This window comes from Myxocyprinus asiaticus, chromosome 43, assembly GCF_019703515.2.
Source record: "Myxocyprinus asiaticus isolate MX2 ecotype Aquarium Trade chromosome 43, UBuf_Myxa_2, whole genome shotgun sequence".
NCBI lineage: Eukaryota > Metazoa > Chordata > Actinopteri > Cypriniformes > Catostomidae > Myxocyprinus > Myxocyprinus asiaticus.
In genome coordinates, this window is record NC_059386.1 from 27786787 (window position 1) to 27800067 (window position 13281).

Below are 13281 nucleotides of genomic sequence, written 5' to 3' on the forward strand. Positions count from 1 at the left end.
TCTCTGCTCAGTTCAATATTTTAATAGCCACCGATGCAAAAAAAAAAATAAATACCGGCATTACCAAAATCTGACTAAATTCACTACCCATGCGCTGTCTGATTACAGCCGGCTGCTCTCAAATGCTCACATGCGTGTCTGCTGTGCACTTGTGTCTCGTGGTGAATGCACGAGAATCAGCTGTTTTTAATCAAAATACCCAGCGAAAACACTCTCCCAAGTGAATAATTTTGAAAACGATGTCTTCGCGATGTAGTGTGAACAGGGAAAACGGAGATATTCGAAAAAGATTACCAATTTGTTGTCATGTTACATAGTCAGAATCAGAATGAGCTTTATTGCCAAGTGTTCTCATTTACACAAGGAATTTTTTTGGTGATAGGAGAAACAAGTGCACACAGAACATTACAGTGAGACACAGAATATGAAACAGGGTAAGAGTATAAATAGACATACAAATAATAGGACATATAACAGAATGGCATATGTATACATGTGCAAGTGGTAATGTATGTGCAAGGTAGGGGTATGTACAGTTATTTAATTAAATATGTGAATTTACATATGTACATGAGATATGTATTTACATTATTGCACTATGGAGGAGTCCTGAGGCAGTTAAATTGTTCATGAGGAAAATGGCCTGAGGGTAAAAACTGTTGTTGTGCCTGGATGTCCTGGTGCTCAGTGCTCTGTAGTGCCGGTCAGAGGGCAACAGTTCAAAGAGGGTGTGGGCAGGGTGTGTGGGGTCCAGAGTGATTCTACCTGGACATTTCCTCACTCTGGAGACGTGCAGTTCTTGGAGGGTGGGCAGGGGGGCACCAATAATCCTCTCAGCAGTCCTGACTGTCCGTTGTAGCTTCCTTCTGTCTGATTTGGTGGCTGAATTAAACCAGACAGTTACAGATGTACACAGGACAGACTCAATGACGGCCGGGAAGAACTGTGACAGCAGCTCCTGTGGCAGGTTGAACTTCCTCAGCTGGCGAAGCAAGTACAACCTCTGCTGAGCCTTCTTCACAATGGAGTCTATGTGGGTGTCCCACTTCAGGTCCTGAGAGATGGTAGAGCCCAGGAACCTGAATGACTGCAGGTGGATTTCTCCTGAAGTCCACTATCATCTCCACTGTTTTGAGCGTGTTCATCTCAAGGTTGTTGTTAGAGGTGTGAATCTTCAATGACCTCACGATTCGATTTGATTACGATACAAAGGGTAACGATTCGATTATGAAACGATTCTCGATGCATCACGATGCATCTTGTCCTTCAATTTCTTTCTTTTTTCAGTTTCTTCAAAATTTTATTTTTTACTCTCTATTTTTTCCCTTTCAGCTTTTTATTTAACAGCTGTTTTAAAAAATCTGAATGAGTCACATTACATAAACTGGCCTTTTACATTCAAAATGAGCTGTGAACAAAACATGGAACAGCCACAAGATTAAATAAATGGTTCTTTAGTTTAAAAGAGTATCTCAGTTTTTCAGTTCCTTTCTTTAGAACCTTAAAAGAAATCTTTTAAAAGCACAAGAAAAAAAATATTGGTTCTCCATCAAAACACACTGAATACTATTACTTCAACTGATTATATTATTATTATTATTATTTTGTTTTTGTTTAAGCATTTAAATCATTTAATAGTATTTAGTTATTATTTAAAATTAACCTATGCCATGCTATTCATTTTTATTTTTAACCACAACTGGAAGTTGCAGGTCCAGGATGAGAGACATATCTGCTTCTATGAGAGTGCAGCTGTCAGCTTCTCCTCTCCTCACCTGCACAGGTGATAGTAAAGCGGTATAATAACGCAGTTGTTGCTTCAGAAATTTATCAAGTGTCTCGTATGCACTGTTCCATCTGTTTGCTCTGCAAGTAAAAGATCGCACGACCCTGTCGCAAAAGCTAGGATGGATTTCAAACCTTTATCATCAGGTGTGCGCACTGTCCTGACAAGCGAGTGACCGGCAATAAAGCAAAAGCCAATGAAATGGAGAGCACAAGAGTAGAGAAAGGCATCGAAAAAAAAAAAAAGAATTAAATGAAAACATCACCAACATCTCCCAAACTGCTGCTTCGTCATTATTTTCTTCTGTGTTTTCCGCCGTTGTGTGCAAATCAGTGCAATAATGGGTGCAAGCTCATCTTTCATGTTGTTTGTTGTCTTATCACGAATAAACTCTCCCGTTGCTATGTGCGTGGGTTTGTGAAAGAATTTCGGGATCGTAGTTTCATTCATGCACAAATGGTCATGTGTTTGATACAGCTGGTCTGCAAACAGTCGTGTTTGTGCACTTGACTTTAGTGTATGCACTTAACTCGTGTCTTTGTTTCTACATCTGTCTTTGGCGCGCGCCATTGCTCTGCTGTGATTTAAACTGAACTCAGAATTGATTCTGATTCTTTTGAGCATTGATTCAGAATCGTTTGATTATGAATCACGATGCATCGTTGAAACGATTTTTCCCCCACTTCTAGTTATTGTGGCACCAGTCAGCCATCTGATCAACCTCCCGTCTGTATGCAGACTCGTCACCTTATGTGGAAGACGCAGATGACCATGGTGTTGTCTGCAAACTTCAGGAGCCTGACAGTGAGATCTTTTGCAGTGCAGTCATTTGTGTACAGGGAGAGGAGCAGTGGAGAGAGAACGCATCCCTGAGGAACACCAGTGCTAGTTTCCCCAGTCTCACTAGCTGCTGCCTATCTGTCAGAAAGCTGGTGATCCGTTGATAGATTGGGGTGGGCACGGACACGTGATCCTTTCAACCCAAAACAATCAAGATGGCTGCCCATGTTGTAGCGGCATTGTTGTAGAGGTCTGCACAGGCCTTAAAATGAAATCCGAACCCGACTCATACCCGAGACCGTGTGGCACGAACCCGGCACGAATGATACCGTCAGATTATACTTATTGATTACTATTTTTATAATTTCTTCTCCTAGCAAGTACTGTTGCAATAGGCAATTTTTTAATGTAAGCATATAGGCAACATTCGTAACAATATTGAAACAGTAAACATACAGTTTTAACAAAGCACGGCAGCCCCTCAGTACACTAGAGCAGAAGGGGGGAAAAAGCATAGCCTTACCGTTTACATGCTGAAACTTTGCTTGGTGCAGAACAATCTGGAATAATATGAAACAATGTAAAAGTCCCCTCTATGCAGCCTGAACTTGTTCAGAACGTTGAATCTTTGTGACACCTGTGCTAAAAACAATCTAGACACAGCACAAAGAATTAAACAGAGAGCAGGTGTCTCGACAAGCATTTTTGACAATGCTAACTTGACACGGTGTTTAAAAAAATCTGGTCCTGCGAGACGCTGAAGAAACAGCGAGACGCGGTGCAACAGTCAAAGACATTCGTCCAGCATGTGTTTACATAGGTAACTCGTCCGTCCGTGCGTGTCTGTGAGTGAGAGCGTGTGCGCAAAACAAGTTCGGTAGGCCTTTTTAATTTTTAATTAATTAACAAACCCGACCCGAACCCAAAGTCCTACTTGAAAAACTGATCCAAACCCGGCCCGAAACCCGTCGGGTTCTCGGGTCCCGTCGGGCCCGGGTCGGGTTGCAGACCTCTACATTGTTGTGCATGCTATCAACTTTAAAAGCGTTTGTTAAAGATAAATGTTATTTTGTACAACCTTCACATTGCATTCCTTCAAAAGTGATGGGAAATTTGCTCAGAATCGGTGTCTGGCGGCTGAACACAAGGACAATTGCGTTTCAGACCACACATGTAAATGACACAAGGCCACGCTTCTTACGTTTTTTTCGCATGCACAGTAAGGGGATTTAAGTGTCTTCGGATGTTTTATTGTGGATGAGCAACTTCGAAAAAGAAAACACAGTTTTCAAATTCACAGGTATTAATGTGGACATAGCCTAAACTACAAGAGAATGCTTTTGCAATTATGCCAGAAGTCAAGCCTGAGCCACTGTTTACAGTCTTTTTACAGTCAGTCTCTCTCCAACTCACATTTTGAACAGACCCATCTCTGGAAACATGTAAATACAGGTATATGTTGACTCATGCCCAGTAATGAATATGTAATAACACCGCAAAGAAGTTTAAACGTCTTATAATAGGACACTAAGTACTATTTACATGAACTGACGTCAAATCACTCTAACTTTCCATGAAGTGTGTGTGTATGAGCACCTCTCTCACAGAACTGTTGTAAATTGTTCTTCACTCTACTGAAAGGATCCTTTATTGAGTGAGTCTGAGCTACTTCCTCCCCCCTCCTCTTTCCTTTTCTCTCATTCTTTCTAGCATTTAACTCTTACTGACCCATAAACACAATCAGAACTTATTATTTACACAAATCATACTCGCCACTTTATTTTTTTGTCAAATGTATATGGGTGAAACAATCCATCAATCATTCTGGATCGATGCAGCAATAAAATAACCAATGATGCAATATTATCAATGCAATGCATAAACATCGATGTATATTTTTTTAGATGCACCTTTATTTTGACACTCTGATGCCAGCCACGTCCATACACATTTCCATCAGGCAATGCAGCAATCTCATGATATTCATCTCACTTTATAAGCATTAAATATGCTTGTCATGTGAGACATGGATGTGCGCCGAGATATTGAAGCCAAATGATATAAACCAGAGGTGCCCAAACTTTTTCCTATGAAGAGCCAAAAATCAAACTTGATTGAGGGCCATGGGCCAAAAGTAAACGTTGCATTATAACAAACTCAGGTTCCTGAAATTCATTTCTGAAAATTGGGGGGAATTCCCCCTTACACTAGGGTGACCATACGTCCTCTTTTTCCCGGACATGTCCTCTTTTTCGGACCTTAAAAAAGCATCCGGCCTGGATTTCTACATTTGCGAAAATGTCCGGGATTCGGCTTTAGTTGCATTATGATGTGCATCTGGTCTAATACTTCATTGTGTGTGTGCGCATATTTGCATTGCTTTAACCCCTCTTTGTAAGTCCCGCCTTCTTGCACACCAATTGGTCGATTATAAGAGGCTTGCAGCAACTATTGGCCAAATTCTTGCCTGTCAATCTCTCCGCGAACGCGCGAAGCGCTGTTGTGTTCGGCATCAAACAGTTGCTTGACAGTAGCAGCAAATGACAGCTGAGTGGAAACAATGCCCAAACAAAAGTGCAAATTTACAGAAGATTTGAACAAACAATTCCCATGCTTTCGACCAGGTCGAGGTCCGTGGGAAGCAGAATGTATGACAAAGCTAGCACTTATGTGTCAGTTGCTAATAAAGGTGCAAGTGATTTAAAAGCACACATTAGCTCTGCGAAGCATAAACGGTCAGCAAAAGGTGAACGTTCATCAGGTAAATTAACGGACTACTTTTTGCGACCAGGTAAATTTATCACATTGCTTCATTTTCCATGGCCATTCAAAAAAATAGTAATAGTAAATGAAGGCACTTTTTAACTTTACAAAGGTAATTTATTTCTAACATTATAAAATTACTCTGTTATCCTTTTATGTCAAATACTTTATTTTAAACAATTAATTAAAATGTCTTTGAACGTGCAGAATGCGCATGCGCCTGGAGTTATTTGCACTAATTAGTCATGATTTCAATGATTTCAAGCTCAATTACATTTCCTAGCGCCATCTAGCGCTCTGCACATGCATCAAGCACTACAAAATGTAATCGAGCTTGAAATCATCATCCTGCCTAGAGACTGCAATGACAAGATGTACTGTGAAAAAAGTTACATTTGGGTCTGTTCTCTGCCAAAACCAACTGGATCGCTTCAGAAGACATTGATTAAACCACTGTAGTCTTATGGATACTTTTATCATGCCTTTATGTGCTTTTTGGAGCTTCAAAGTTTGGATACCATTCACTTGCATTGTATGGACCTACAGAGCTGAAATTTTCTTTTAAAAATCTTTGTGTTCTGCAGAAGAAAGAAAGTCATACGTATCTGGGATGGCAAGAGGTTGAGTAGATGATGAGAGAATTTTCATTTTTGGGTGAACTATGCCTTTAAGTGGCTTAATATTTTTTGGGCCTCTAAATACAGAAACAAACAGATATGAAAATATACATATATAGCACTATCCTTAAGCTATTCTGTATTACTAATTTTATTCTTATTTGCAAACACTTCTATTTACTTACTTATATGTATCTTTTTCTATGTTTTAATCACTCTCACTCTCATATTCTCTGATGCTGACTTCCTCTCAGAGTTCAGGCAATGGCTTTTCAGAGCAGGTAGGCTGTTTATAGTTGGAGGAGGATCTTTCTGTCATATAACAGATGTTATGGATAACCTAATAAACCCTCAGAGGGACTGATCTGTGTACACACATCCCACTGTTTTCTTGTTCCCCGATGAGCTCTGCTGATTTGAGCTTGGTTATATAATTATGCAGAACTCATGATGACATAGGCTAGCTGGCTTGACCTGAACCTACATATACATATTTATTCTGCAAACAGAAAGCACACTGCTTTAATGATTTGCCTTTTAATTACCTGTGTTGTCTTTCTTTCCCTCCTCTCTGAAACATGATAATCACTCTTTTACAATTTTATTGTAAAATAAACTAGATTTTTACATTACAAACTCAACGCCATGATGTTAGGGTGCTGTGGGTGGTTGACAGAGCATTGCTATTCGGTTGCTAAGGTGTTCTGAGTGTGGTTGCTATGGCATTACTAAGTGGTTTTTAAGGTGTTCTGGGTGGTTGCTTACTGACCAAAGTCAAAACAGCCCACCCATACAGTAAGTCTCTACGGTAACACATTACAATAAGGTTCCATTCGTCAGCATTAGTTAATGCATTAGGTATTATGAACATACAATTAACAATATATTGTTTACAACATTTCTTAATCTTTGTTGATGTTAGTTAATAAAAATACAATTATTCATTGTTAGTTCATGTCAGTCATAGTGCATTAACTAATGCTAACATATACAACTTTTGATTTATGGGCTGCCAGTTATTGCATGCCACAAAATTTGAGCTATCATTCATGTTAGAGGTGGGCGATATGACCAGAATCTTATATCACGATATGAATAATTTTATATCACAATAATGATAAATAGCTATCACGATATAGTACAAGTTTTCTGGAAAATCAATAAAAATTGGTTTATATATTAAATAACCATATTGTAATGCCTATTTTTGGAACTCCAGTCAGTGAATTTAATTCTTTACAAATTAAAACTAACTTTTTATTTGGAACAAGACAAACACTAATAAATAATTAAAAATCAACTTGTTTTCAAAAATCAACCTTAACAAAATGCTAAATATAACAGTATGGCACATTTCAATTTAAAATGTTGTTTATAAGTATTATTATTAGCCTATTATTATAAACTTTGCTCAAGAAACTTAAGATCTTCTCAAAGCAATGCGACAAAGAAAATAAAACATAAGTTAAAAAAAATTACAATGAAAATAAACACTTATTGAAGAAAACAATTATAATATAAATATCACTTCAAAATAAATAAATTACCGAATTAATGCGGAGTTCATCTTTTGGCTTTCATAATATTCTTTTGCGTGCTTCATTTTGAGGTGGTAAAACAGATTGCTTGTATTCACCTTATTTTGCAATGCGGAAGTAAGCAGGGGCTGCATTTCCAGTGAATGTGAAAAAATTCAGCTGGCATTGACCGTAGTGTAAAGAACTAGAAGGTTATAATAACAGAATTTTGTAATATGGGCTTATAAACTATCACACAACCACAAGATGTACAGCAGAATTATGTGCCAATGTCGGATAATTTTCTAACATCAGCATTTATAGTAAAGAGTAAGTAAATCATTCACTTGTTGCCATGTGTTGTTGTATTGAAGAGACGATAATAAAATCTGCTTCTTTCTTTACCGAGATCATGACAATGCAGTGTTTCTTGTCTCCATGTAAACCTCCATTCATATGTACCTACATAACCTAAGATGATGCCTTTATTTATTTATTTCCAAAGGCGATGTTTCATAAGCCATGCTGAATGCGTGATCTGCTTGTCTGTTTACTATGCACCGCTACCAAAGAGAGAATGCTCTCTGATGAGAACGGAGAGTAAAATGTGTTTATTATTTTGTCAAGATGAAACAAGATGCAGTTTTGGTGCAAAGAAAGTTGAAGGAGCATTTTAACAGCAGCTTTCTCCTCTCTGCTGGTTGTGTAAAGTTTGTGGAGGCGTGTCAGACAGCACCCAGGACTGTCCATGTCAGCGACTGATTTGATTAATTCTGCCTGTGCAACAGTGTGTGATAAGACAATGGAAAAATGCAATAAACGGTAAAACTATATGCACTCAAAACCAATGAGTTTATGAACATTTTAATTAATGATAGTAATATATTGACATTTATTGCCAGCCGGTAATATAAAGCAGCATAATGTAGTATTTTTGTATCGCTAAAATAGCTGGAATACCCTGACCTCTTGGCTCCATACAAAGAATACATATAAGCTGCATGTTTTATTGTTGCAGGAAAGTGAGTAGACAATATATTTTAACATTTTTAATATAATATTATTCATTACTGGTGATGTATTACACCAGAAGCCCTCCTGCATGACATCATATCCTCATCTGTTGCGTTGTCCGAAAAGAATTTGCATGCCCAAAGCCCAGAGTGACCGCCCCTTTAACAGACAACTACATACTTTTACATCACAATTTAAGATGTTAAAAGTGCTGAGCAATTACAGAAAATAGCCATAGGGAAGGTCTCTCCTCATGTGTGGGGATCCTTCGTGAGTTGACGTTTGTCGTGATGAATTCCCTATTTACCCCTACACATGAGGGACACAATGACAGACTGCCTGATACCACACAAACTGACACAGTCCTGTCAAAAAGTATTGCAATCATCTTCACACTTCTGGCTCCATCTCACAAATGATCAAAGCGAGCTCTTTTAAAAGAGATTATATGATGTAGCACCTATGGGCAAAAGGCTTCCACAACATCGCTTGTTTCTTAAAACAGTGAGCGCTCTCCAAAAAAAAGCCCATTCACCAAAATGCCCACCCACAAAATGAGTATGCACACACACACTCATACACACACAAACACTCCCATTGTTTGGCAACCCTGCCCCCAACAAAGCGTCAATCACATGTTGGTGAAGATGGCAAGGTGTATTTTAGTCTTTTTTCCTTCAAAACTATCGTTCCTTAACCCAAACTTCCTTGGTTACGGGTCAGCTGGCTTGAATTTACATTTGAATGAGGAGGAATAATGGCTAATTTGTGGTTGTGTTCGAGACATTTCACCCCTTAATTGCTGCAGTGACCAACATTTTTTTCTTGTTTCAATCGGAAATACGTCACAAAACGGAAGTCGGTCGCAACTTCTGTTTCATGCCAACTTTAAGCTCAATTGACAGCATTTGTGACATAATGGCAAAAATGTATTTAGACTTGTCCCTCCTTTAAAAAAAAAAAAAAAAAGCAAATATTTGCTTGGTTACAATGAGGCACTTACAATGGAAATGAATGGGGTCAATCCGTAAACACTGATATACTCACTGTTTCAAAAGTATAGCCACAAGACATAAACAATATGTGTGTTAACATGATTTTAGTGTGATAAAATCACTTACTAACCTTTTCTGTGTAAAATTATAGCCAATTTTACAACTTTGTTACCATGACAGCATAACGCCGTAAACCCATAAACCCTATAACGATCGCAAAAATTATTAAACAACTTTACATCTCAAATAATACACAAATTTTAATAGTAGAAAAAGGGCTTCTATAAAAATTATTAGATTCACATTATAAAGATTAAACCCTCCAAAAATTGTCCCCATTCACTTCCATTGTAAGTGCCTCACTGTAACCCAGATTTTTGCTTTTTTTTTTAAGAAGAGGGATGAGTTGAAATTATTTTTGTTGTAATCAACATTATGCCACAAATGCTAGCTTAGATAATTAATACCTGACACCAGGATAACATAACAGAATGTTCTTGCCTTTGCTTTGGTCCTTGTTTGCATAGGGAACTGTGTGAGAAAAAAAGCCCCATCAACAGAGTCAGATCAAGTGTCTGCCCTGAAAACAGGTCAACAATACATGCCTTTGTCTTTTAATGTCTACAGTATCCAACGACGCCTTTCTGTGGGCCAGATTTACATTTCAGTATTTCAGTACCACACTCAAAAGCAATGGGAATAACTCAAAGGCAACAGAACGTGCACTTTAGAGGCCAATCATAGCATGTCAGCCCCTGGCGTACATTACATCAAACTAAAGTGAGTCTCTGCGATGTCAGATTGTCAGGATCTCTTTAGTTTGACAGCCAGCTCAGCTGTTTGGCATATCCAAAGCATGCTCATCTAACATGACTGGGACATAGTGTTACAGTTCAATGCCAATAGAATGTGTTTCCATTTGTTTTTATATTAGTTTCAGATTTGCCTGTCCTTAGAAGACAGTAGCTGATCTGCCCATTTCCTAAAACTGAGATTCAAATCACCAAACTTCTAGATAGTATAAGTACTACCACTGTGAAAATCTCAATGTATTATAGCCTTACATCATAGTGCACAGCTTGAAATGTTATTCTACAAGCATGCAATAAGGATTAAATAGAAACTATGACATCATCCCCTTGACACATGAAGGTTTTTTGGTTTGATCATACGGTTTAATCATGGTTGGTGGGCAGATTCGTTTTGATTCACCGCTTGAAGATTGTTTCAGTTGTGCATACAGTACACTGTGTTAAATCTCACTGATCACACTTCCTCAATATCAGCCAGTACAACACGTAAAGCCATCAGATAATATATCTTTACACTAATGCCCTTCCTGATAGAGACGGAATTTCTATGGGGTTATTGCTTGAGCAAAGGAGTGTTAGCCAGCATATCAGTACACCTAGATGCATTTTATAACACTGACCAGAAAAAAATGTACACCTTTGTTGGTTTTATCTGTTTGCAGATACAACAATGAGATCAGCGGACCTTCCTTGATCTTTGACAAGCACCATAACTTATGCTTGATGCCTCTCAATCTCTTTATAACTCCTTTATAAACCTCACTCTGTCAATTACAACACCTGCTCTATTTCCAGAGAAAATACATGTTGTGAAATGTAGCCTAAGTAAACCTTTTGCAGCATATGAGTACATTCTTACCATATCAGCTGGAATATTGCCAGTCATCTTCGAAATGTGCTCTTTCGGATCTTCACTTTTGCTTAATAAACAAAGTTTTGACAGCAGAAAACTTGTGGTAAAGCAGTTGACCATGCAAAGAGCACTCGTCTGGTTATTCCTGTAGGTTGCTGGTAAAAGGTAGTTAAGCGCAGGCAGGAATAGATTCTTCTTGAAATACGCTTCTGACTTCTGGCTATTTCATGGTATAAACTTTAAAAAAACGAATGTTTTCAGGATTTTATATTTATGTGGGAGGATCCCCTCCCATCCTGAAATAAAAAGATATATTTAGAAAATGTGCCTACGCCATAGGAAAGGAAAATAACACTACAATACAGCGTTCACAGTTTTTTTTTTTTTGTTTTTTGTTTTTTGTTTTTTTTAAAAAAACACGCACGTACTTGCGTATATATCGTATATATATATGTCCGCGATAAAAAACTGACCGTCTGCCGGTCGAATAAAGAAGTAGATTCGAGGGTTTTTAGACTATATCCGTCTTCGTCTGCGCTCTCTCTGCTGTCATCCTGCCTCAGAAAAACATGGCGGCAGTTGACTGGGAGAGAAACTAAAGGCTGAACGGGGGAAACCGAAGCTGGTGAGGCAGATAAAACGACGCGCTGTCAGTCGGTATGTGCGCGCGGATGAATACGCCCCCCGAGCAGATTTAGTGGGACGGATTTGGGCACTTCTATCCATAATGATTTATTCCTGATCTCTTTACGACTGTTTATAGAATAATTTCAAAATCCTGCGAAATGTTATCAGCAGCTTAATGTGTGTTATGTGCTCATGTGTTTTTGTTATTAAAGGAATATTCCGGGTTCAATAAAGTTAAGCTCAATCGACAGTATTTGTGGCATAATATTTATTACCACAAAAAATTATTTTGAATTGCCCCTCCTTTTCTTTAAAAATAAATAAATAAATAAATAATCTGGGTGACACTTACAATGGAAATGAATGGAGCCAATCTGTAAACGTTAAAAATACTCACTATTTAAAAAGTATAAACATAAGACATAAACAATATGCACGTTAATATGATTTTGGTGTGATACTAACCTTTTCTGTGTAAAGTTATAGTCAATTTACAACTTCGTTGCCATGATGATGTAGTCAACAAACCCTAAAACCCTAAAATGACTGTAAAATGATGCTTTAAACAACTTTACAACTCAAATAATACACAAGTTTTAACAGAATAATTAATTTAAGTTTTAATCTTGTCCTTAAATCTCTGCCTTTAAACCCTCCAAAAATTGGCCCCATTTCCTTCCATTGTATGTGCCTCACTGTTTTTTTTTAAAGAAAAGGAGGGACGAGGCAAAATAATTTTTTGTGGTAATCAACATTATGGATGGCTGTCTCCTTATTGGTCCTCATCTGTAACACAAACTATGGTATGTTATAAATAATGTTAAGATTTCTGTCAAAATACTAGTTACTACAGAAGTGTTACTAAAGAAAACCACGATACATTTTCATAAGTGATGTTTTATTTTCTTTTAGGTTTATTTTGCTGTTGACAAAAATGGCAAATAGGTGTCATCAGTGGACACATCTGTCTCTGGGTCATTGACAAATAAGGTTGTTCGAGATGATAAAAATGAGTAATCTTTAAAAAATTGTTTAAAACATACATGTTCGTAGAAATGCCATCTTTGTGTCAAATTTGGTTTCATAATTTTAAAAAAATATATTTATAGCATTTTCTACAAAAAATAAAATAATTAATGACTTTAAAAATGTCATGTGGTGTAGTTATGAATTAAAAGGTAATACTTCCCTTGCATCTTGAATTACATTGATTTTTAAGTCATGGATGTAAAGACGTTTTCTCAGGGTTACCACATGACCCGAACAAAATGTGCCTTTTCATAAAAATATCACAATATCGCATTTTTTATTTTTTTTTTCAAAAAAAATTTCACAAATTTCACACTTCGTTTTGAGGGTCTAAAGCGGTCCACTCTATTTAAATATTTTTTTTTTTTTTTTTTTTTGTCAACAAATAACAAAACAGCAACCTACATGTTGAATACACCACATGACTTGGAGGACAAAAGTTTTATTAATCGTATTTTAAAACAATTATTTCACTGCTTATTTTTTAA

At 37.4% G+C, this 13281-nt stretch overlaps 1 protein-coding gene across 1 annotated transcript in view; it reads right to left on the reverse strand.

Annotated features, from left to right (window-relative positions):
- The window catches only part of LOC127433687 (ubiquitin-like protein 3), a 49159-nt gene extending 37410 nt beyond the window's left edge, over window positions 1-11749 (reverse strand). The window contains exon 1 of the mRNA XM_051685780.1: window positions 11144-11749. Coding sequence (XP_051541740.1) covers window positions 11144-11257 — 114 coding nt within the window. The 5' untranslated portion in view covers window positions 11258-11749. The remainder of the gene's footprint in view (window positions 1-11143) is intronic.
- Between the last annotated feature and the right edge of the window lie 1532 nt (window positions 11750-13281).